The sequence below is a fragment of the Symphodus melops genome (assembly GCF_947650265.1).
Source record: "Symphodus melops genome assembly, chromosome: 22".
In the NCBI taxonomy this organism is placed as follows: domain Eukaryota; kingdom Metazoa; phylum Chordata; class Actinopteri; order Labriformes; family Labridae; genus Symphodus; species Symphodus melops.
In genome coordinates this window covers 6,234,667-6,259,366 of record NC_136712.1, presented here as the reverse complement: position 1 = coordinate 6,259,366, position 24,700 = coordinate 6,234,667, and the positions used below count along the sequence as shown (strand labels likewise).

The following is a 24,700-nucleotide window of genomic DNA, read 5'->3' as shown; positions in this document are numbered from 1 at the left end:
TACTGCTGTAGCTTCTGTTGCTTGAACGAGCTGAATGTTTGTTTTTGTCTCCCTTTATCATGTGTCGCAGGAAGTCATTTCTGAGTGTGCTTTATCTTACTGAGATCAAATCATTATTATTATTAGCACACACTTATCAATGTGTGGTAATTACCCACCTTTTTACATGTTGTTTTTGTTATTGTAGTAGATTTGTAGTCCTAACATGTTTGCTGCCTCACGATGTATTTAAGGCTAGGGTTAGCTTGTTAGCTACTATGAAATACTTTCAGACTACAACAAGAGCGTACAGAAACCATCAAAAAAAAAGCAGAGAACAACTGAATCAATATCCTGAAATGTAAGTTTAAAGAACAGCTTTTTATTTGACATCTCTCTTAAGTTTTGTGAAAGACAGTGACAGTTTTATGCGCCTGTTTAGCCAAAATGAACAAGTACAATAAAACTAAATTTAAATGAAAAAAAAGGGAAATAGGCCCACATCCACACCAAAACTCAGAGGTGTTTTTACATTCATCAAAATTGCAGCTTTCTCAAGTTACTTAGCAGGTTATTATACTCACCTTTCTGTAAGAACTTAGTCTGTATACAAGTAGAGGTTCCGAATATATTGGAATTAATATTATTTAACGTCAATGTCAATAAAGCTTTAATTGCCCTTGAAATATGACATGACTGCCACACAGTCATGCTGCTGTGATACATGACGGTAGTAAAGATGGAGGTAAAGGTTTTCTGCATGTCAGATGTTTGTTGTCAGCGCCGGATGTGTTTGTTGTGTTTCTGGTGAGTGACGCCCTCCTCTCCTGCCAGGTTGAGCAGCTGAAGGACGAGCTAACTCAGAGCCAATCAGAGAAGGAGGAGCTAAAGCAGCAAGCCAATGAGCTTCAGCAGGAGGTGTCTGCAGTAAGGGGCACACCTGTGTTTTTCTGTTTGGCCTTTCTTTCTGTCTTCTTCCTTGACCTCACGCTCTCTCCGTCTTCCAGGTCGGCTCAAGGCTGCTGCATGAATAGAGTCTCAGTAGTGTTATAATGCCATCAAACTGCAGAAAACAACTTGAACTCTCAATAGCCAATATCATAGACGACTATAGGAAGTCAAAGGGAAGGAGAGCAACATGTAGAATCTTATCCTTGAGTCATAATTAGTTCACTCTCCGTCTTTAAGATATTTTCATCTCATGGTTGGTGTATCATGTTATCAGTGTCTCATTAGTCCACAGTCATGAATTTCTCCCAAAAGACAACGACAACTGTCTTAAGTCACAGGAAGAACAAATGCTAATCTAAGCAAAACTTTGAATGGGCTCTCTCACTTTAACATAAATAGTTTGTCTTTGTCCAGTCTCATTCTGTCCATGGTCAACAGCAGTCTGAACCAGCATACACAGACGTCCAGCTGAGAATCCAGCTGTGTTCTGCTGCTGTCTTCGTATATCTAACCTCCTCCTCTCTCTCTATCTGCATGACGTTTTTTCTTTCAGTAGTGGCTTGGATAAGTTTGCTCTGGGTTTTTATAACGACTCTTTTCTCTTGTGTGGTTTGTTTTCTAACTGGTATTTGTTTTCCAGGTAAGAGATTAGAGACGGAGCTTTTTCTCTTTCTTCCTTTAGAGAATGTCTCGAGGATACTAAAGTATCACGCAGCCCACTAGAAGGCCACATTGTGCACTCGAGCATGACCAAATAACTAACATCTAGTATATGTGCTGACTTTAAAGCTTGTAGTAGTTTTAGTTTGTAGTCCTCTATCCTGCAAAGTCTTAAACGAGGCTCCTCCCTCCATGTTCTGTGTGTGTCTGTTTCTCAGATGGACCAGGCAAAGCAGGATCTGAGCCGTAAGGACAGCGAGCTGCTAGCTTTCAGGACCAAACTGGACACTCTGACCAATCAGTTCTCTGACAGTAAACAACATGTGGACGTACTCAAAGAGTCGCTCACTGCAAAGGAACAGAGAGCCGCCATCCTTCAGACTGAGGTAGTACAGCTACTCGTCCACTGGTTCCTGTTTCTTCGTGTCACAGCACTGTAACTTATCCGATTTTCCTTTTTCCATTTCTACGCGTGTGCTCACAGGTGGATGCACTGCGTCTGCGCTTGGAGGAAAAAGAATCTCTCCTCTCTAAAAAGACCCAGCAGATATCAGAGCTGACAGACGAGAAAAGCACTCAGCAGGGAGAGATCACAGACCTCAAAGACATGCTGGACGTCAAGGAGCGCAAAGTTAACGTGCTGCAGAAGAAGGTACTAAAACACACCGTGTACTTATTTTGTTACCTGAACAGGCTGAATGTCAACACACGTAGAGAAAGTACACTGATTGATAGTACACACTTTGTTCTGAAACAGTTGTGGATGGCCTCAAGTGTGATGTCATTCAAAAAGGATTTCCTAACACAGCATGTTTTATACATGTAACTGGCATCTGTTGTCGTCTGTTTAGCACTGACGGCTGGTTTTGCTCATGCTTCATGTAAATTCTTCATCTTTCGATTGAAGAAAAAAATATATACTATTTTTGCTGATTTACGCTAACATGGTGAAACACTTTTTTTTGTATTGAAATCAGCATCTTACAAGAATAAAATGTTGTCATGTATTTCAACAACCACTAGATGGAGATGTAGAGCCGTGGACCGAGTCAGCCAAGCGTTCCAGCTCATATCACGTTGTGTTTCTGTATCAGCTCGGCATTGTCGTATGTTAGAGCCATGAGCAGCAATGAGTGCCTGTTTGGGAGTGCACGCATGCGCGCGCACACACGACACAAGTTTTTGGAAGGAAGGAGTAAGTCAGTCTTTTAAATGGCTACCTCTTCCAAATGAAATGAAGGGTAAAAAATAAAATAAATTTGATTTCATCGGTAAAGAGCGTTTGGCTCTCTTGCCCTTAAAATTCTACTGCTTTCCTCCTCGTCCCTTCTGTTGTCACTTGCATGAAAAGAAAAAAAAAGTACAGCGAGCCGATAATTGATAGAGACAATCAAGCAGACAGACATAAAGCAGTACAGGGAGGGGGAGGAGAGAGACAGAGTGTGTTTGAAATCAGATGCATACTAATGAGTTCCTCCTGTTCAATAAATGATGACCTCTGCCGCCTTCAAATAGAATACAGTCCGGCGTCTGAGAAGGAGACGCTGCCGACTCCTCGTTTATCTCGTCTACACTTTTAATTTTTCTCTTTTTGCGTGCAAGAAAAAAAAATCCTTCTTTGTGTTTTCTTCTTCTTCTTCTCCTACTCCATGTGTTTAACCTGTCATTATATGTAAGCTGGGAAGAAAATGACCAGGAATTAATCGTGTAACTATTCGTCTGATCTCCCATCATCCTCAGCGCTTTCTTCTTTAACGTACTTTTCTGTATCACGTGTCGAAGATGACAATGAGAATGAAGAGACGCAGCAGCTGGTTATTGTTTTGTTAACATATTCAAGCTCATTATCACATGGCGTGCGAGATTTCGGGTCTAAAATAGGACAAGACAAGCCGTGGGAGGGTTTAGTGTGTGTGTGTGTGTGTGTGTGTGTGTGCGTGTGCCAGTTGTCAGTTTCAGGAAGTGCAAACGGGATCAAAGAGCCTCTCTGCCTCTCAATGTCAAGTGTGTGTGTCTGCGTGCGTCTGTGTGTTCTGAGGAGATGTCAGTCAAGCTGTCAGGTGAACACTTGATTAATGAGGCGATGGGAATGCTTTACTGTATTCTCACAGACACACACACAAACACACACACACACACGCGGTCTCTGCAGTACAGTAAAATGTGTGTGTCACCTGCTGTGGAGTCAGAGGTTACATACCAGTCTTTTTTTTTTTTATTATTTTTTTTTAATTTGTTCGAGGCTGTCCGATGCTTTCTCTTCTTTCTTCTCTCTGAAAAAGAGGAAATTAGGAAAAATGGAGGCTAAAAAATGTTTGATTGTTAACATCCAAATTCCCTCTTTACACCACGTTACATAAACTCCCCGTCTCCAGACGTTTTTTAATCCTCAATTTTGTCATTTCCATGCCGTTCAACCTTTTGTTCTGTATGTTTTTTTAATGAATATTGCAAAGTTGACATAGCTCCTTATCTGTGTCTGTGATCTCTTCAAACACACTCATACACACATACACTGATACACTTATACACACACTCATCATGGGTTCAGGGAGAGAGTGAGTCGTTGAGTTATTTCTGCTGATTTTTCTGTTTGAACAGAAAATTAATCTGTTACCAAATCACTGTGAGAGGACGAATAAGGAGGCGGGGCGAGGGGAAGAAAGAGAGGGAGGTGAAGATGGAGTGTGTTTGGAGTAAGGGTTAAAGGTCGCACAGCTTTGGGACAATGTGTGTTTTCCCTGTGTTCAAAATCTCGCCCACGTCTCTTTAAATGCACGTCCAGCTGTGTGTTTGCTGTTTGACTTGCACTTCAGGGTTTTTACATTTTGCCTCTCAGTCACGAGGAAGCCGACATTAAGCTGCTCCGATCAAAAGAGAGAGAGCAGTCTAATGTCACTGTGAAGAAATGAAGAGAGCAAGCGTCACATACCATTCACCAAAAATAGTTTTTTTTTATCTTTGGTGTCCTGGGGTTCGACTTTGTTTGTGTGTGTTTTTACATTTTAATTGAAAAAATGTAATCAAAATTCTGGTTTCGTTTGAACCCTTTTTCAAACCCTTTTTTGTTGTCACTTATTCTTGTTATCAAAACAAATTTTATTTTCAGCTGATTATTTGTTAAATAATTCCTGTTATATTTGCTGTTCTTCTTCATCCTCCCTGCTGTTTAAAAGCTGCTGTCCTAGGTATTTATTTGTCATGTTTGACGAGGGATAATAGTGCGTCCACAACAACACTGGTGATGGTTTTTTTTGCTCTTTGTCTGCAGATCGAGAACCTTCAGGATCAGCTGAGGGACAAAGAGAAGCAGCTGGGCGGCCTGAAAGACAGAGTCAAGTCTTTACAGACGGACACCTCGAACACAGACACAGCACTGGGAACACTGGAGGAGGCCCTGGCTGAGAAGGTACACACACACGCACACACACACACACAGATGAAGCTGGTCAACCTCAGGTCAGCTCCAGAGCCGGGTTACATTAATAAAATATGCTATGAATAAAAACCTCCGACCACCCACACCATGACCAAATGAGTCTGGATTGATGGAAATGAACCAATAATCACATCGGCTGTTTCATTAAATCACAGTCTGTGTTCATAGTTTAGAAACCATCCACAGTGTAGTCACATGACTCAGACCAACGGGACTAGAACCAAAAACCACACCGTCAGAGTCTGACTTCAAACATTCAGGTATCGCTGACATAAAACAGTACTGTGCCACTTGATCTTTGGAGTGGAACATCAACCGGCTGTCCTACGATCTGTTGAAGACTTGATCCCGACTCCTGGAACCACACCAGTCACACCTACACCAGCCGACCGCTCCAGAGTGTTTGATGAGAATATTTTTATACCATTAAGTGCGATTGTGTTACCCACTCAATCTCCTTAGCACACACGCAGGAAACAGCTATTAATTGTCCAATGACTAATATTCAGGGTGTCAGACGGATGTGTTAGAGTTGGCAGGTGAAGGTGGCTGACGACTTGATCTTCACTCAAACCACTTTCACTTTTTTTTCCCCCGTTGTTTTTGTGACTTTGGATGTGTTTTCTTTTCCATCTCTTACTTCATTTTATGTGTAACAGCCACACTGAAAACGATCGTACCCTGTAGATGGCTGGAATGCATTGTGTTTCACGCAGTCCATTGACTATCTTATTCATCAAATCAATTATGTGGATTCATTGACAACATTCTCCTTGATAATTATTGATATTTGACCTTTACATTTAAAAAAATAAATAAATCAATGCACACCTGATTGTTTGACAGATGTTTTAGGTAGCACACGTAAAAAAATCAAAACACATTTAAAAAAAAAATAAAAGACACAAACAGAACATGGAAAATCTCAACAATTTATAGAAAGGAATTCAAACAAAAAGCACCCTAATGAATAAAAGTAAATAGAAGAGAAAATATTCTGATCCTGACAGTATTCCTGCAACCCTGAATCTGGTTTGTATAGAAGTGTGGCGAGGTGAGTTAGAGGTCAGAATAGCAGGGTGAGTCACGCCTCGATATAACACAATTTGATTTAATGTGATGCGGTACAATGCATGACACATGGCCCATGAAAATGAAAATGACACAAGAGAGCAATTCTGTGGTAATTGTAAATAAATAAAATAATAAATAACAAGTGTAAAAAGTCCTTCCCAAGGTAAATGCAGGATCCATGTGGTTGTTTACTGTCAGTTTCTCCCATTGTTCATGTCATGGCTGCCTCTGTGAGGAGTCCTGAAGAAGGAGTGATAATACGAGTGACATTTTTAGGGAAATCTATGAAGAGTGTGGTGTTTTTATCTCAGTCAAAAATTGATATTTGGCACCGCTGATGCAATTACTGAATCACGAGTCGGGGCAACGCCATATATTTAGATGTTTTTTCTCACTCATAAGTCCAAAATTTCCTCACTTAAAAAAAAGGTTGCTATTCTCCGACCAGGACACCTCGGTCTGTCCTCACGCACGCACACACACACACACACACACACACACACACACACACACACACACACACACACACCAACCAGTCAATTTGCTCTTCTGGGCTTTTTCCTCTCTCTCTTTTTGTTTGAACTTTCACACTCTTGCTTGAACTGGCCGCTGTGTTGTTCTATAGCTGGAGAGCATCTATAGTGTTTTAGTAGATGTGAATTTAACACGTTGTGCCAGATAATATATAACATGTCTCAAATAACTGTTGGCTGTTAGATCCTGCCAAAGCTGCCATGTATGTAAGGTTGAATGTGGCTGTTATTGGTACAGAAACTTGATATTAAGTGACTGTGAGTTACTGTTGGAACATTTTTTTTTGTCCTTTTTTTTTTTTCTTTCTTCATTCTTTCCATCTTTCACTCGTCCTTCTTCTTCTCGATGCCCAGGAGCGAATCATCGAGCGATTGAAGGAGCAGCGGGAGAAGGAGGACAGAGAGAAGGGGGAGGAGGTGGAGATCAGCAAGAAGGAGCTGAAGGAGTTGAGGGAGAAAGTCTCGCAGCTGCAGGCTGACCTCTCTGACCGTGAGGTAGAAACACCAGACGAACACACTCATCCATGTCGGAGCTATAAGTCAGAAACACACACACACTTTCTCTCTCTCTCTCTCTCTCTCTGTTCTCTTGATTGATCTGTCACTCGACTGCAGACCTTGCACTGAAGGACAACAGCGTTACACAGTCACATTTCCTTGACAACAAGAAGCTTCACAGCCAATCAAAACAGAGACTGAGGATTCATTCTTTATGCTTTGACACTCATACTGAACAAAACAGCAGAGGCAGGATGACGAAGCATTTTAAGTGATCCTGAAAAGTAACAATTAATCAAATCAGGAAACAACACATGTTCACCCACTATCCCTCAGGAGGTAAACCTGAAATTAAACAGTGTGAAGGTCTTTTTTTTAATAGACGTTTCCAAACCATGAACTGAGTTACCCTGCTATAGAAACCAACACAAACATTTCTACTTGTCATTTTACAGAAATTTTAACAAATTGGAAGCAAATTTGACCAGCGAACTGTAGAAATGCTTACGGGCTTATTTAGAATAACGCAAAGTTGTTTTTCCAACGTATGCTAAGCTAACTGCAGACGAGCCTTTGTAATTAGCATTCAGACACGAGAGTGGTGTTGATCTCCTCTTTTAGAGTTTTGGCTGTGTTTGCCAGTCTTTCCATTAATAGACCAAATACACGCGAGAAGAAAATACACATGTTGTTTTAGTAAAAAAAAAAAAAAAAAAAGTCCTTCATGCTCTTCTTGACTTGAACTCTTCCGATAATTTTAGCCAATGTGGGGTCATAAAACCTGTCACAGGCCCTTTCTATAATTTGAGTAAAACATGGGAGCGTTCGGGGAGAAAACATGCATTCCTTTCTACATTGCTAAACACAGATGTGGGGTTTGTCTGACATCGGTAAAATATATATATAAGTCTCTATATATAATCAGAGTAAGCAGCAAGGTTTCGTGACCAAAGCCTAGTCAAACATGAGGATCCATAGTCTGGAGTTGGTATTGTCAGTCATGGGTGAAATTACACGTCTGAGTGTCTCTCCCTCTGGTTTCACGGGCCCTACTAAAAGAGGAAAAGACCAGAAAAGATGGATGCAGAAAAATAGAGAGAGAGACTTTACGGATGGAGGGATTGAGCTGGAAGAGTGAGAGAAGAGACGAGTCATGGGAAAAAAGTTTGGCAGAAGATGGGACAGTCGGCCTTTAAGGATAACTCAAGTTTTTAAACTTTGGTTTTGTTTCTCTAACGTAAGCAATCATTACAGTTGGTTCAGTTTCCTCTGGCCACTGAGGGTCCAGAAAGATGATCTTTACCACGATCACAAAAGGAGAGTGTCAAAATGAATCATTGATTTCCAGATTGAACGTTTCCTGTGCATGCTCTTATTGTTTCCACTCTGTAACCGGAAGAAAACATTTCCGAATTTCAAAATTTTTAACCTGCTGTAATAAATTGGAACAAGTATTCAATACACATTTGAGCACCATGAAGTTCGTCAGTGTCTCGCACTCACAATCTCTGCTGCTGGCGTCCTTCCTCATTACTTTTTGTCTGCCTCTTTGTCTCTTTGTTTTGTTTCTGTCAGACTTCAGTGTTGGATCTGAAGGAGAAGGCGTCCTCTCTGGCGTCCTCCACTCTGAAGAAGGACAACAGGCTGAAGAGTCTGGAGATCAGCCTGGAGCAGAAGAGAGAGGAGTGCATCAAACTGGAGAACCAACTCAAGAAGGTCAGATTGAAGATTCAAATTCGTTTTTTGTTATTGTGTAAAAACAACGAAACAGCTCCTTGAGCCGTGAGTACATATAGATTTACTGTGTGAAAGAAGTAAAAGAAAGAAGCGCGTGTGTGTGTGCGTGCCTGCGTGCGTGTGTGTGTGTGTGTGTTTTTAGTTTAGGTATCAAATATTCTCTCCCACACAGCAGCCCATAAAACGTTGCGTGTGTGACGGCCTGCTGACAGCCTTACAGTCATTTTCACAGAGTGGAGAAGACAGGAGCACCACCGCCGCCACTCCCTGTGTGTGTGTGTGTGTGTGTGTGTGTGTGTGTGTGTGTGTGTGTGTGTGTGTGTGTGTGTGTGTGTGTGTGTGTGTGTGTGTGTGTGTGTGTGTGTGTGTGTGTGTGTGTGTGTGTGTGTGTGTGTGTGTGTGTGTGTGTGTGTGTGTGTGTGTGTGTGTGTGTGTGTGTGTGTGTGTGTGTGTGTTCACAGAGTGAGTGAATGTGTATGGAGGTGTCTGTGGATCTCTGGTGTTTCTCTCGTCGAGTTTATTTCTGAGTCTCTTTCTGTTACCATAGATTTAAAAAAAAAAGACTTGACAGCGTGTTTCTGTGTGTGAGAACGATTTGACATTGTGCATGTGACTTTGGTGTGAGTTTTTTTTTTTTTTGTCCTTTATTTTTCCTTTTCTTTCCCTCTCTCTGTCTTTCTTTCCTCCGCCCAGATCTTCTTATAATATTGTGAGACATCCAAAGGTTTCCTCTCGACATAGCGACCTGAACAAACTCTTGAGCTCTTCCAAAACTAATAGGGTTATATGTTGTGTGACCAACAAGGCGTGTGCGCACACACGTACACACAAAGTCAATCCATCCCAAGAGCAACATTTACTTCTGGGAAACACACACAGCTGTTTTAACCTCAAAGATTATTATGACTTTTCTTTTATTTTTAACTTAATCCGTCTTTCTTGTTTTTGGTGTTTTTATTTGGTGAAGCTTTGCAGAGCAACAGAAAGACTTACTGCTCCTTCATTTAATTGTTTTAATTTCCCCGTGCTTGTGCTAATCTTCAAATAAATCATCATAGTGTGCGTTTGGTTCGGTGGAAGTGGAAAGAAAATCAAACCCAAGCTGTCGTCAATGAGCCAGAAGATAAAACCAAGACTTTCCTTTATTACAGCAGCATTTATAAGTTAGCATGTTTTGCTACTACCCTTAAAATGAATGCAATTCTAATATTTTACACATTTTATATATATATATATATATCTACAGTATATTTGTTAACTTAGAATAGTAATTGATATGAGCATGTTAGGGTTGGCCGGGCCTAACAACAACCCACAACTTGACCCATTAAAGCACGTCATACATCTTACCAAAGTCAAAACAAAGGGACTTTAAAAAGACCGGAAAAATAACTAAATAGTAAACAAACGACTGAATCAACAAGAAAACACATAATCCCTGACTGAGAGGCACGAGGCAGCAGTACCAACTCCTAAAACCCCCTCTGTCCTGAACACTGGGCTTTGAAGCACTGAGGCCTGCTGCACCTCACTGAGTAATGAATAGCTTCACCTGAGCAGAGCTGGAGACAATGGAAGGGGAGAAGGGACAAACGCATGGGGAAACATACAGCAGTTCTGACAATAGCTTTTAGCTCAAAGCATGGCTGAAATGCTTTGCTGTCATTTCTTCAACCAAAGAACAATCATCCCTTCCACCTATCCATGCTGCTATCGGCACACGCTCATTTTGACCATCATGTGCTGTTCACCTGCTTCTGAACGTGAAACCCTCTTGTTTATTTATTCTGATTAATTTTTTTTGTTCCAGGCTCAGAGTGCAGCAGCTGATTCCCAGGCCAGCACTGAACTCTGTGAACAGATCTCCAGCCTGGAGCTGGAAGTCAGCCGGCACAAAGAGGATGCTGGGAAGGCTCAGTCCGAGGTGGAGCGACTCCTGGATATCCTGAGGGAGATGGAGAACGAAAAGAATGACAAGGAGAAAAAGATCCATGAATTAGAGAGGTGAGAGGGCAAACTGTAAAGATTCATGATTTAGAGGTTTGATGGGTTAAATGTTAAACGTAATATGTCCAAAAGGTATTTCTGCAACATATCTATACATGTCCTACTTGCTTTTCATACCTAAATCATTAGAAAGTGAATAAGACTGAGGTTTACATTTTGATTATTCACCACTTTGTGGCTCATTTTTCTTTCACTCTCTACCTACAAACTGTTGGAATCAATGCTTATCTCTCCTCCATAACTAATCCTATAGTTGTCCCCTTTTCTCCTTCCTTCCTCTCCTTTCTTTCTCCCCCTTTTCTCCTCCCATTTTAACCTTATTTCCTCTGTTACGCCCATCTTTCCTTTCCCCTTTGTACCTCGTTTACATGCGTGTATGCAATCGTGTGATTCGACATTTGCGTGAGCGCTTTTTTTTTTTTTTTGGCTGTGTGTACGCGTGCGCCCATAACACCCCAGAAGCCCCTCTGCTTCCCATCTGTGGCGTTCTCAGCAGTTGCGAAAACAAGCCCCTCCCGCTGCTGCCTCTCAGCAGCCAATGGGAGGGATGGTGTGGGACTACCTGGGCACGTGAGTGGCTGTCGGCCCTGTTGGTCAGATGCACGACAAAAACTCACTCTGCTTGTCCGAGGACGGGATATAAGAGCACTTTGAAAAAATAAAAGCAGTCCCATGTGGGCAAGTAATGTGGAAATAAATGCTTCAAAATGAATCTGACGGACCATTTTACCCAAAATGGATCAGTTTTTGTCATTCGGAAATGATCTTTAACCAACCACAGAGCCACAAGTTGAGTCAGAGGTTCTTCCATTGAGACCAAAAAGTTGTTTGACACACACAGGATGTGAACCTGAACAAATATCTCAGCGTTTCTGAGCAAAACCACCAAAAGTTTAAAATGACCTTCAAATCCAAATAAAACAAAGAATTTGAATCCCTCACCTTGCATTTTAGAAATGTTCTGTCGTTTGGCATTTTCAAGAAAACGCAAAAAAATTTCCCCCCAAAAATTGAAAGAATCTCGAAAAGAAATAATTATGACGTTTGAAGAGATTTCTTATTTTCACAAGCCTCTTCCACATGGAACCAAGCTGAGTATGTTCACTAATAATCACTATCAAAGAGTTGCACCATTGCATGTTGTGCCTGTTTGGTTTCCTCCTCTCTTTCAATACAGTGAGACGAGCCTTAAGCCTGATTTAAACTTCTGAGTCACAGGTTGGTGTAGCCCCGTACCTGCAGAGAAGCCTATACATGTAGCCTGAAGGGTACCTGTCATAACAACGCAACTACAAGCGCTGTGATTGGACCGCTGGGTAGCAGCATATTTCCTGCTTTAACAAGGTTTTGGGTGTCACAGCTGTATCCACAATTCTGCAAAAGGAAGAATACTACAAGCTGGATAGTCAACTTCTGCTCAGTATTTATCAGCTCGCTTTCATTCGCTTTTGTTTCCTGTACACAAACAGGCAGAGGATGGGGCGGCACCTAAATCTAAAACAAAATAACAAGCCCAGAAATTATACTAACTAGCATTTGTAGGCGGCGTATCGCAGAGCTACGCAGACGCACCAAAGCACAAGTATGTAGTGCTCACAGCGATGTAGGTTACGATGACGTAGATTACGATGACGTAGATTCCACACAGAGAGGTTTAAACCAGGCTTTATTTCTCCCTTAAGTTTGTAAGAAGAGGGCGCAGTGTGGCACCAGAGTCTCCCCTGTGCCAGATTTTAACCCTCTGCTCCTGTCAATGATGCAACTCTTTCATTTGGTGACTCTGTTTTCACGCTTCACTTTTGTTTTACTTTCAGCCGAGGATGCCTGACTAGCAGACTTTAACACTTTTTTTTTTTTAAATTAGGAATCTGAACAGTTCACTTGTTTTATTTACACTAATAGGAATGACTTGTGTGTTCCTAACTACTTTTCTACCCTCTAACCTCTTTCTTAAATACTCCACATCTTCCTCAGTGACTTGTCTTAATCTTAATCTGTTTACTGTCTGTATCTGAATATCTGTCTGCCTGCTGCCTGCCTGCCTCTCTGTTTTACCTCTCTGCCTGGCTGTTTGTTGTTGATGAGTGTTTCCGTCAGAAGCCTCAGGAGGTTTCAGTAAGTGAAGCAGGGTCCGACATCTTCTGCTCAGGAAAAAAAAACACGTGTTTTTGCCAGACTTTTAAGAGTGAAGTTCATCTCGATCAGAGCTGTCCGTGCTCGTTAAAAACCGGTCCGCTTGTTTCTCTAAATGTTCCTTTTTGAACCATCTTCTCTCTTTCTGCCTCTTTAATCTGTTCCTCCCTTCACTGCTTTGGTGTTCTTGGGAGTTTGCCTCGAAGACTAATGGGTGTTAATGATTTTAGGGAGAATCACTGTTTCCACACTGTGTCTCTGTCTGGCCAGTAGAAATGGTTGACGATTAATAATTTAGCACCTGCTGACTGGTGGACTTAAACTGTGAACATGTCTGTAGCAATAATGCGATTTAACAGCAGAGCAGCTTTGTTGATGCATTATAATGTTACTCAATAACCATTTTAAATGTTTCCTGTCCTTGAGGATTATATTAATAAAATAAAGCAAGTGATGTTTATCTAACTTTTGCAGGCCGATCTTAGGAAACTGGAAAGCTCAAAAACCTCGAGGCTCTACTGTTTGTCCGACCACAGTATCCAAAAATTAAGATGAAGCAGATTTTGATGGTGTAACTTTCCCCCACACTCATTACTGTGAAGAGAGCGGTTGGTAAAGGTTACATAAGAGGGCGCTATGATGTATGATACGTTTGATCACTTCACATGTTGTGGTTCTATTTAGCTGATAGATTAATAATGAAAGGGATATCAGGCTTACTTCGAACCAAACCAAAGTTGTGGTTAAACGTCGACATAATGAGAACATGTCGACGTTATGAAACGGAGCTTTCTCTGTCTTAAAAAAAATCGGACATTCCTGATGTCGCAAGTAAGAGTTCAGTGAACAGTGAAGTGATTTGTAACTGCAAGACTTTTTAGATGTTAGGCCGTGTGTCAGGTTAATTTAATATACCCAGCAACAATGAGCTGCAGGCATTGACCCTGTCTCATAAAGTGTACTAATACTGTGTTCATCCCAGAGCTAGCTCAACCTGCTGTAAATTATGACACTTAGCCTCCAGCTAACAGGTGTATTAGAGGAAGGTTAATTAGCCTGAAGCCATCGCTTCGCTTGGCAACAAGGCTAACCCTGGGCTACGAGTGAGCAAGGGGAACATTCCGGAAAAAAAAAAAAAAAAAGATCATGTGTAGGTCACACAAGGTTAAACATCAACCCTCTCTTTCCCCTCTGCTTTAAATGGAGCTGTAGTGTTAGCAGGTTATTTATTTCTGTAACTAGGATGGTAATTGGAGCGGACTTGGTGACTTCACACTGAGGGGAAATGGAGCTGAAAATCTACCATGATGGCCAAAATAAAGGATTTGGACAGAAGAGTGGAAAACAGAGAGAGAGAGAGAGAGAGGAAAAGAAAGGAAGATGGTTGAAGGAGGAAAAACAACAAGACAGAAACTAAACATCTGATGGAGAGAGAGAGAGAGAGAGAGAGAGAGAGAGAGGAACAGACAACACAGTGGCGAGAGGGAAACAGAAAATGAAACTGACAGAAGAATAACGTAAAGGGAAGAAAAAGAGAGAAAAATGAAGACAGTTCAGAGAGATGGAGAGTATAAACCTGAGTAATGGGAAATTAGAGAAGTTTATTGCGTGTTATATTGTTCTGTAATGGACAATTTGTCTCTGGCAAGGCGTCATTAGCGTGCGTTCCCAGGCATAAACTTACTCTGGAGTTTCGGGGGCTCTGCCAATTCAACCAAACATACACGGAACGATTGTGTGGAAAACTTCTGAGGTCAACCAATATAGGAAGCACAATTTTCTTCGAATATCATATCTTAATGATAACATGCTGTGGGCCTTTTTCGGTCGAGACTTCTCCACGAATCCAAACGAGACGCTCGCTTCTCAAGTGTCCCCCAGCGGGAAGCGAAGGAAGTCGTCTGCTGTATCAAAAACCATTGAAGAAGAAATAATTCATCATGAGCACCCTCGCAGCTCTTGCTTTGATTGGCTAAACGCTCCTTCTCTATGGTTTGTGTGTGCCGTTTTCTTGGTGTATGTTCCCAGAGAGGTCATATGAGGTGAGCAGGCCTCTCATAACCCCAATACTGTACTGTATTAAAAGCTGTCTATGTGCTGCCTGTCTGTCTGCCAGCATTGCCTGTCTCCCTGCTTGTTCCTCTGTGGTTAATGGTGTGACGCTGTCTCTCTTTCTGTCTGTCAGTTCTGCCTCTCATCTCTTCCTTCTTTGAATTGTGATCAAGCTGGTTAACCTAGCACTCAACTCTCTCACCTTCTCTGTCTCCCTTCCCTTCCTTTTTATCTTTACAATGCAACCCTGTCTCTCCTGCTCTACCCAGTCTCGCCTCAAGGTTAGTACTGCATGCCTGTTTTTCTTCTTCCTCTCCTCTCATCACGCTCTCCTTCATTGTCACGCTCCTCGTCCTTGCAGCGAGGCGCGCTCTCTTATCTCCTCCGCTCTGTCATAAACTCTGTTTTTTAATCATTCCCGTCATGTCTGGCCATCTGTCTATGAAGGAGACACCTTGACTTTCACTCTGCTCTCTTTCTGTGACACATCACTGCATCTTTGAAGAGGAAGTGTCTCGCTCTTCCTTTCTTGCAGCCACCTCGCCGGTCTCTATCATGAAATTAGCACCCAGTTTAAGATTTCAGGCTAACTCAGACAACAAACAAGCACAATGTTGAAATTACTTTTCGAGATTATGAACATGGACAGGTACTTGAATTAAAAGTTGTCCTATTTTCCATTGGGGGTTTTTTTAGGTTTTTTTGTTTCTGGTACCACATTCGTTGAGCAGTTGAGATACTTTTCAGGGTTTTGACTATTTAGCTCCTAATGGGTTTTTTTATGTTTAAAAATGCTACAGTTTGACTGCTAGGTTGTTAAATAAGTTTAACTTTGCAGTTAAACCTTTTGGAAAATGACAGATTTTCTTTCTTGTACAGCGTTAAAAAGAAAGCTGGATACCTCTCTCTCACATGTGCGCAGGGTAAATGTCTCGCTAGATTTTGAGGACTGTTAGCTTAGCCTAGCTTAAATACTTTAAACAATGTAAACGGGGGGGAACAGCTAGCCTGATTCAGTCCAGGTCAGCTACAGTCACAAGCACCTCTACTGCCTACTTACTGATATGTTATGTCCCGTTGTCATCACCATGAGGTTTCCAGGCAATTTGCGGAGACTCCAGCAAGTCGCTCCTCTTAGCCAAGAAATAGTGCTGCTAATAACCATCCATAAAAGTGCACAGTGGTAATAATACTTCAATTTTGGTTGGATTAAAAAAAGAGATGTCAGTTAGTTTGCTCTACAGGTGTTGGGAAGGTTGACTTTTAACCCTTGGACAGAACCATGCTAGCTTTTTCCATGTTTCCACTATTTATGCTAAGCTAAGCTGCTGAGCTAACTACCTCCTGGGCTTAATAAAGGGAATATTTCTTCAATTCTGGCATTGCAGCACATTATACATATCCATGACTTTTAAAAAACATCAAGCGTCTTATTTTTTTCCGATTTTAAATATTCCTATCTGCACCCAGGAGGTGACTCTGTAATGAGATTTCAGGATGCACAAGTCTGTAATCGGTCTTTTATAACGGACATATCACAGTCATATTCAAATTTCTCTGACCTACACATTGCAATCCACCACATAATAACCACTTAGTCCGTCTGTTTCCTGTATAAATCTGGTGGTCTGAGTGTTTTGTGCACTCCGCTCTGTTGTAAAGGTCTCCGCGGTGCCAGCTCTCTTTGTGCTCTTCGGTTCTTTTTCAACATCCAGAGCCGCCGTTCTCCCTGCCGCCTTGTCAGCTTTTTCATCACTGTTGTTCTGGTGTTTTGTGATTCAACTCTAGAGGGGGGAAAGACTAAAGGAAAAGTTAGCATTGCAATGGCATCTGGTATACTACAGAAGACTCCTTTTTCTTTTTCGGTCCCTTTTCTGTTTTAGCTATTTCACTTTTTTTTTCTGGTTGTTTTGATCTTGAGCTAAGGAGCTCCTCACCCACTGCCAAATGTCTGACATCAAGGTTTCTGTAGCTTTAAAGGGACTTGCATTGTTTCTTTGTGTGTGTGTGTGTGTGTGTCTGTGTATGTGAGAGAGAGGTGTGTGTGTGTGTGTTATCCCTTTGAGGTCTTGTAGGACTCTGAGCTTTGAGGTGGTGCAGGGATTTGTCAGCTAATGGGAGACAACAAGCAGACACACACATACACACTTTAGCCTTCCCATGCATATTACTTTCCTCTTTTCCAAAGTAAACGCACATAAAAACACAACGTTGTACTTTATAAAACTACTCTTGGTCTGTTGTTGACTCAGCTCAAATACAATCTGGAGTTCAGATCAAAAGATGAATATGAGGTTCAAGAACAGAGTGTCAGTGTTTCATTGTGAGACTATGTTGTTCTCCATGTTAAACAAAGACACCGCCAAGATCAGCTCCAGCTCTCAGTCACACTCTTCCACACTCGCTGTAATGGAAACACTTTCTTTTTTTGAATGGCCACTTTTGACGTATACATAACATAGGTGCTGTTAAAGGGAATGTATTTTCACAGTGTCCTCTGCTATCAATACAAAGACATTTCACCCAGTCTGTTGTAGTATTTTAGTAGTTTTATGACTAGTTTACACACTCCAGGCTGTCACGTCTCCTTTGTTACCTCTCAAATTAGCTTTAATTCCTGGGAGATTCTCCACAATTGGTATTTCCTTTCTTTATTTCTCCCAAACGGCCTCCTTTCACTGAACGCTTTTCAGAGCCAGCAGAGGGTAAGACCAAAGTAATATGTTCTTGATGGATTTTTTTTTTTTCATGTTTTATAGCTTTTATGGGCTTAATAAACCAAACCAACATTTCCTGTATTTTCAAAGGAAATACTGAATTCCAAATGTTTCAAAGGAAATCCTTGATGTTAATGTCGGGTGAACTATGTGCAGTAAACATACATGAGGCCCCGGAGCATTTCTGATCAAATATTTATACAGGGCTCCAAATGTAATATTAATATTACCTTAATGTGGCTCCCTTGATATCATCACATCTGCATGCTAATGAGAAAACATTTTATTTTGGAGACTCTGAGACTTTACGAGATTGTGTGTTTGTGTGTGTGTGCGTTTCCAGCTCTAATGAAAGTTGCAGTATGAAGTTTTTTTTTTTTTTTTTTACAGCTTTAAGTTTTAATGAAGGCTTCTCTCTGTTTGTGTGTTGCATATGTTACATATAAATATAACTTATATGTGTGTTTGAGGTCAGTGCACGAGGATATTTTTGAAGTTTTTAAAAAGTTTAAAAGGTTCAAAGAGCTGTAAAATGTATGTATGTATGTTAGTGTATGCTATGGTACGTGCTGATGCATTCACATCTCTGTGTGTGTGTTTGTGTGTGTGGTCCGACTTAGAGGCTCAAAAAGAAAGCAGGTTGTGTTTGAACCAGTTGACAGCACTAACTCTCTGTGTGTGTTTCCCCTTTCATCACAGTTTTGGGCTCCTTTTTCAGTTGAACTCATCCCAAAGTGTCAATGAGTGTATGGCTTTGTGTGCGGATGTGGTTTCACTGCACTCTTATGTGGTGTTTACAGCACTGCGGGGAAAGTCAACTCTCCGGTGATTCTGCTTCCTCCAGTGGTTGTGCAGCAGTTGTTGAAAGCGAATTTAGAGGGAGAGCGAAAAGGAAGTATTTTACATATTAAAACAGCTTCAAATGGCACTCAGCCTACACTGAGCCAAGCCATCGAGTTCAACAAGTAACCAATGCTCCCTTAAGCACAGAGTGTATGAAAGTGTTTAATTAAACGTGGATGCATGACATGAACTTTAAAAAAGAAACTCTATGCATGTCACACTGTAATTAATCCTGATTTTTTTAAAAAGTGCCATGTAGCTTTGGTTGGGATTTCAAACAAGCATACAGAGGACAACGTAGGAAATAACTGATTTATTGGACTTGATTATCATGGTAACATGAGTTCATAAAACATGCACACGCAGGATAGTTGTGAGAAACCTGTCGATATCTAACAAAAAGGTAGACGCATTCATAGGGAGGATTGAAAGTCATCGGGCACCTTGAGAATGTTATAAACCAACAAGAACTTCAGATGTGAGCGAGTGCTTTGATGCACACGTGGGTAGTCGGACAACATGCTATTTTTTTCAGTGTAAAACATTTGAGTGACTCTTAAAAGCTCACGCGTGTCCAGTTAATGACATCGGTAGCTTATTTAATACACTGTTTAGTTTCACAGATGGGCACACTCGTGCTAAAATAGATTCAGTTTCAGATGACACACTCAGGCGATGGAAAACACCTTAAAGCGTTTGCTATTTTTCGGGGGGGGGGGGGAAGTTAAGCAGAGGAGATGTAAGTGACAAAAGAGGGAGTGGAAGGAATCGGGGAGAGGAAACGAGAGAAGAAGTGGTCTATGGTCTGATGAGAATATTTCATCCAAAGAAAAGAGTAACGCTGCATTTGCAGAAAGAGAGAGAGAAAGCGTGAGTGCGGAGAAAGGAGGGGTGAGCGATCAGGCACAGTTCATTTTTTCCTCAAAGTCGGTCTGATGCAAATAAATGATTATAAAGCAACATGCAAAAAAAAAAGTCAGGTTTGAGTTGAATGAATATCAAGAGTAGCAAAAGAAGGAGGAGAGGGAGTGTTGGTGTTGAGTCCAATGGAAATATTGCAATCTTTAAGTGTATTCCTAATGCACAGAAACTCACATACATTACATTCAGTAAATGAAGCATGAAGGAGGGAAACCTCAGAGAGCTAACCAGATGGTTTTAGCTTCCTGGAAATTGTCCAATAGGAACATTCCTGCATGTTTATGACCTGTTACACACTCGCACGGTGTAGAGCACAAAATGAATCCCATGTATTCAAAAACTATCCCACAATCAGGGAGCAAACAAAGGAAACTAAAAAATGATCCATCGAAACTCGACGCTTACTTCATGCTCTTTCCTGTTTCGCATTTCAACCTAGTTTCGATGTGACAATGATGCAATATGTAGTCCTTTATTTCACCCATATACAATACAGCTTAAAACCACATGTGAGCATGCAGCTCAATCTGCTGATTATTATTCTGTAAGCTCCGAGCAGCCAGGTGCTGCAGAGCGGTTTTGGCTCCGGCTGTGCATTTCAAGTTTTTCTTCCAGCTTCCCAAATTTCTCTGGACGCTCTGGAATTGGGCCCCCCGGACCTTTTAGCAAACACGTTTAGGATTTTATTTAAGCATTCACCGCCAACATCATTTCTCAACTTTCTGGAGGTGATACGAATGTAGAAAACATTTCAAGGCCATAGCTGAAAGTTAGTCTGGCAGCAAGTTTATGGCTTTGATAGTTGGAGACGAGCGCTAGTACGAGTCAATGTAAACAAATAAACGTAGTACTGGTGTGAATTCAGACAGACGATATCACTCAAAGGAGTAAAGCAGTGGAAATAGAATAAGTGAAACAGCATGAGGAGAGATTATGGGAATTCATATAAAGGCCGTACCCGACCCAGATATGTGTAAGATAAATTGAATTTGTATGTTCAGGGTTAAAACTCCGAAGATCTGCCTTCATCATGAGTCTCATGTTTTGTCTGTGGAAGCAAAATAATCAGTTTAACATGAGATCTGGCTTTCTGTCAGATGGAAGGACATTTAAACATTTACAGGGAGGCTGTGGCTCAGTGGTTGAGTCGGGTGTATTTTAAGATGTACGCTCAGACAATTACAATGTACAGACAAAGGTCAAATGTCAGCACAAGATGAAACCTGTTTATACCTAAAGGAACGTAGCATGCAGCTCTGCAGCTTGTAAAAATGGTCTCCTATGAGTGCACATGCCTGCAGATTTGCAGTGTTTTCCCATCACTTGGGGTCGGCTTTTTTACGGGCGATTTGCAGCAATGGAAGGAAAGAAAATGGATTAGTGCGAGAGCCTGTTAAAGTTTAAGTGAACAGGAATGCGTCCACTTGCATAAACATTTGCACAGTGCAAGCAGACGTGATGTAAACATATAAAAAAAAAAAATTAAAACATCCAGAAGACTCGCAGACTCGGGGAGAGCCGAAGGTGCGAATTTAATTGAGTTTGAGTCATTTCTCACGTGTTGGTCAGAGGTTTAGTTTTGTCTACGTTGGACGTGAATATGTTCACATTCATCCTTTGTGTTTGACTTAACTTTCATCCGTGTCATGATTCAGTAGACGCTGTTAAACCTTACTGGCATTAGCTCGGGTTAGTCCACATCTGTGTGTGTGTGTGAAAGGTATGAAGGGTCCTGATCAAGTCAAGCTGCTGTGATAGCTGATAGGTCAGTGACAGAGACACAACGGCCTTCAGACAGCTTAAACTGGGATTAAAGCGTTTCTCCTTCTTCCAGTCTGCTGCTCCCTCGAGGAATCTCTCTTTCCCTTTCTTTGTCCCTCTCTCGCTCCTTCATTCCCAACACGATGATTTAAACTCTGCTTCCAGGCAACCCACCCCATCACCTCCCACGACGAGGAAAATCTCAAATGTCCTCAAGTCATTACCTCGTTGCTTTTTTATTGAATTCCAGCACAGATCTTTACATTATGTCGTCCAAAAAGGATTTCACGACAGCCTTGTCTTGCACAGCGTTGTTAATCAAATTTCACTGTCATCTTAATGGTAATAACAGAAAGCATCTCCAGAATGTACTCGGGGGGGGGGGGGGGCGACTGGTTCTCTGCTTTTTATGGGGAATGTGTGGATATGTGAACACATGTGGGGTCAGTAAAAATCATTAATGCAATTAAAGCATTATTGTGACACTTCCTGTGGCATCTTAATTTGAGGGGGGGTTCTTTTTTTTTTTTCTTCCCCTCTGGGTTGGGGGTTTTTATGCCTTTTATGAAGGGATAGTGGTGAGGTCGGAAATCAGGAAGAGAGAGTGGAGACAGGAGACACAGATCAGACTTGAACCCAGGCAGCCTGCCTGAAGGATGGGGGGGGTACGACCTAACCACGAGGCCATCAGCACCACTATAATATTAAGAAATAGTCATTTGTTTTTATACTTAATTAGAGGGGGAACGAGGGGAGGACAGAATCATATACCTGCAACAAAGCCAACATATCTGACATGGATGTATGAGGATAAATAGGACGCAGGACATTTAAGCTTAGAACATCCAGTTCACTGTGTAAACTCTGAGAACCTTCACAGACGATGTGACGTTCACACACTTTGATGTGTACTTGCAGGCAGATGAAAGGACCAGTCGAAGAAGGTGGCCAACATGAAGCACAAGGAGCAGATCGAGAAGAACAAGAACGCCCCAAATGATGGACGAGGCCAAGAAGAGGGAGGACAATCTGAACCAGAGCTCCCAGCAGATAAAGGTGAAGGAGGGAGGAAGCTTCCGCTAAAAAATGAGGCTTTGGGGGGGGTGGGGGGGGGGGGGGGGGGGGGGGGGGGGGGTGAGGAGGGAGGAACTGTTTCCCTCCTTCCCTTCTGTCCTACCTTGAATTGTGTCTGCTATCATAACAATGCTTCATGATGACGTGACAACTGTGACGGGGAGCAGCCTGAGGCAATGTCAAACACACCAGTTTCTCTTTCACAAACACACACACACACACACACACACACACACACACACACAAACGTATGTATGAGGAAACTCTCATTCTGTTGACTGAGGGGGATGATTGACAGCGAGCACAGATGGAAGATGGAGGAAAATGGTAGAAGAAGTGACGGAGAGGAAGAAGATAATTAGAGGAGACATGACGGATTCGAACTCGACACAAAAAAAAAAAAAGTGAACGCTGCGGGTTTTCAAACGTCCACGTCATCACCTGATCGTGCGCTGGGTATCACGTGACCACAAGATTAACAACAATGTGTGGTTCACTTCATATGTCTCCATTTCTGCGATTACCTTACACGTCTACTGTACCTTTAAATTTCACCCTTTTTGACCCTAATTTCCTGACTTTGTCTTCCTGATTTTTCTCATCCCTCTCCTCTTCCAGTAATCGTTAACCTCAGTGGCTTCTCTGATTAGAGGCAGATGAAAATGCTCCTTAAATCTGTGTGTGTGTGTGTGTGTGTGTGTGTATTCTCCCTCCAGCTATGATTGATCTCTGGTATACAGAGCTTCGAACTTGTCATTTCTGTGAAAGCGTGTGGTTAGGGAGATGAGCTGATGAGCTGTGTGAGTCATTCAGACTTATGAGACCGCAGTGGTCACAGCCGTAACTACATTGTGTGTGAAATGTAAGCCATTCTTCGCAGTTTAACCAGCGCTGAGGCCTGCAAAAGGAATGCGAGTAACCGTAAATTCGATTCAATACAATAAGCAGATTTAATCCAATTAAAGGCCGTCTCAGTCTGCATAGTTAGACACGCAGTAATGCTGGATGTGGAGCAGGGCGCAGATTCACAGCACATGTGTTAAAGATGTCCCGCAGCTTTTTTTTTTTGTTCACGGCCACTGTAATGTATCACTGCGTCTGCCGCCTCCTGACTCCTCCCATCACTTATTCATTCACCTCACATTTAACTCAAAAAATGGGGGGGGAAAAAAGGGAAAGTCTTTCCCGGGTACACGTCATTTAACCGAAAAAACAACACCGACTCAGAGTTTCTAATTCCGGAGTCTTTTGCGGTTTTTACACAGTGACTAGAATGAAGAGCATGAAGGGTTTTTTTTCGTTCTGTGGACGCGTGAAGCAGGATGCGACAGGAGAAGTTTCTCCAACAAGTAGCTGATGTGATGGAGTAAAACACTCTGAGGTGGCAGATTGACGGATGTTAATTCAAAGAAGCTTTTGTGCGCCACAAAGGTTGAAACAGTTTTATTTTCGGGTTGTGTTTGCTTGACATTAAAGCATCCGTTAAAGAATATCTACAAGACACCCCCCCCCCCCCCCCCCCCCCCCCCCCCCCCCCAAAAAAAAAAAAAAAAAACAGCTTGATGACTTTAAATTGACACTCTTCCTCTCTGTAGGACTCCCTCCGTCAGAAGGAGGAGCGCATCGAGGAGCTGGAGGAAGCGCTGAGGGAAAGCGTTCAGATCACGGCGGAGCGGGAGGTGGTGCTCGCCCAGGAGGAGCAGTCACGAACACAGTCTGAGAAACAGGTACCGTCTCTCTCACCAGCGAGATACCCACAGACATGTGTTCCTGCATGTCTAAGGAGAATCCTTAACCCCCCCCGACCAGTAGACGTGTGTGACCCATACCTCTCCTCTACACCAACTCCTGTCAGTTCTTCACGCAAACTTCCCTCACTGCAGAGGATTTCCTTCTTCTTTCTGTTTCTGTTGACGCACAAGGAAGCACAGATCTTTAATTCAACACAGAAACTCTTTTTGACATAGCTAAACATCCCTATGCTAATAGTCGCTAATGGCAGAGGCAACACACACGTTCCCTGTGCCAACTGAGCAGATTAAGGTGTGTGTGGAGTCGAGGTAAAAAAAAAAACAGCAACTATTTTGTCTGCTGCAGCCGGCAACACAAACAGCTTCTACTTAAATGCGGCAGGAGACGACAACTCCAATTTGTAATTTTTCTCATCTTTAAGAAAACTGGAGGAAAGCTCATAGGGGAAGGCTTCAGTCGATTTAACCTTAGACCAGACCAGTTTGTGTGTTTGTGTGTTGTGTGTGTGTGTGTGTGTGGTTCCTCTGGGTACCAGTGACTCAAGCGAGGCGTAGAGATGGGAAATGTTC

The 24,700-nt window shown here is 42.0% G+C and overlaps 1 protein-coding gene across 1 annotated transcript in view; it reads left to right on the top strand.

The window, feature by feature from the left end:
• Positions 1-24,639, top strand: part of LOC306817886 (ELKS/Rab6-interacting/CAST family member 1-like) — a 54,711-nt gene extending 30,072 nt beyond the window's left edge. Inside the window, 11 exon segments of the mRNA XM_079335141.1 lie at positions 814-906; positions 1,809-1,976; positions 2,075-2,242; positions 4,862-4,999; positions 6,991-7,131; positions 8,710-8,850; positions 10,682-10,875; positions 22,224-22,230; positions 22,232-22,297; positions 22,299-22,361; positions 23,975-24,639. Coding sequence (XP_079191267.1) covers positions 814-906; positions 1,809-1,976; positions 2,075-2,242; positions 4,862-4,999; positions 6,991-7,131; positions 8,710-8,850; positions 10,682-10,875; positions 22,224-22,230; positions 22,232-22,297; positions 22,299-22,361; positions 23,975-24,346 — 1,551 coding nt within the window. The 3' untranslated portion in view covers positions 24,347-24,639.
• Positions 24,640-24,700: the final 61 nt, after the last annotated feature.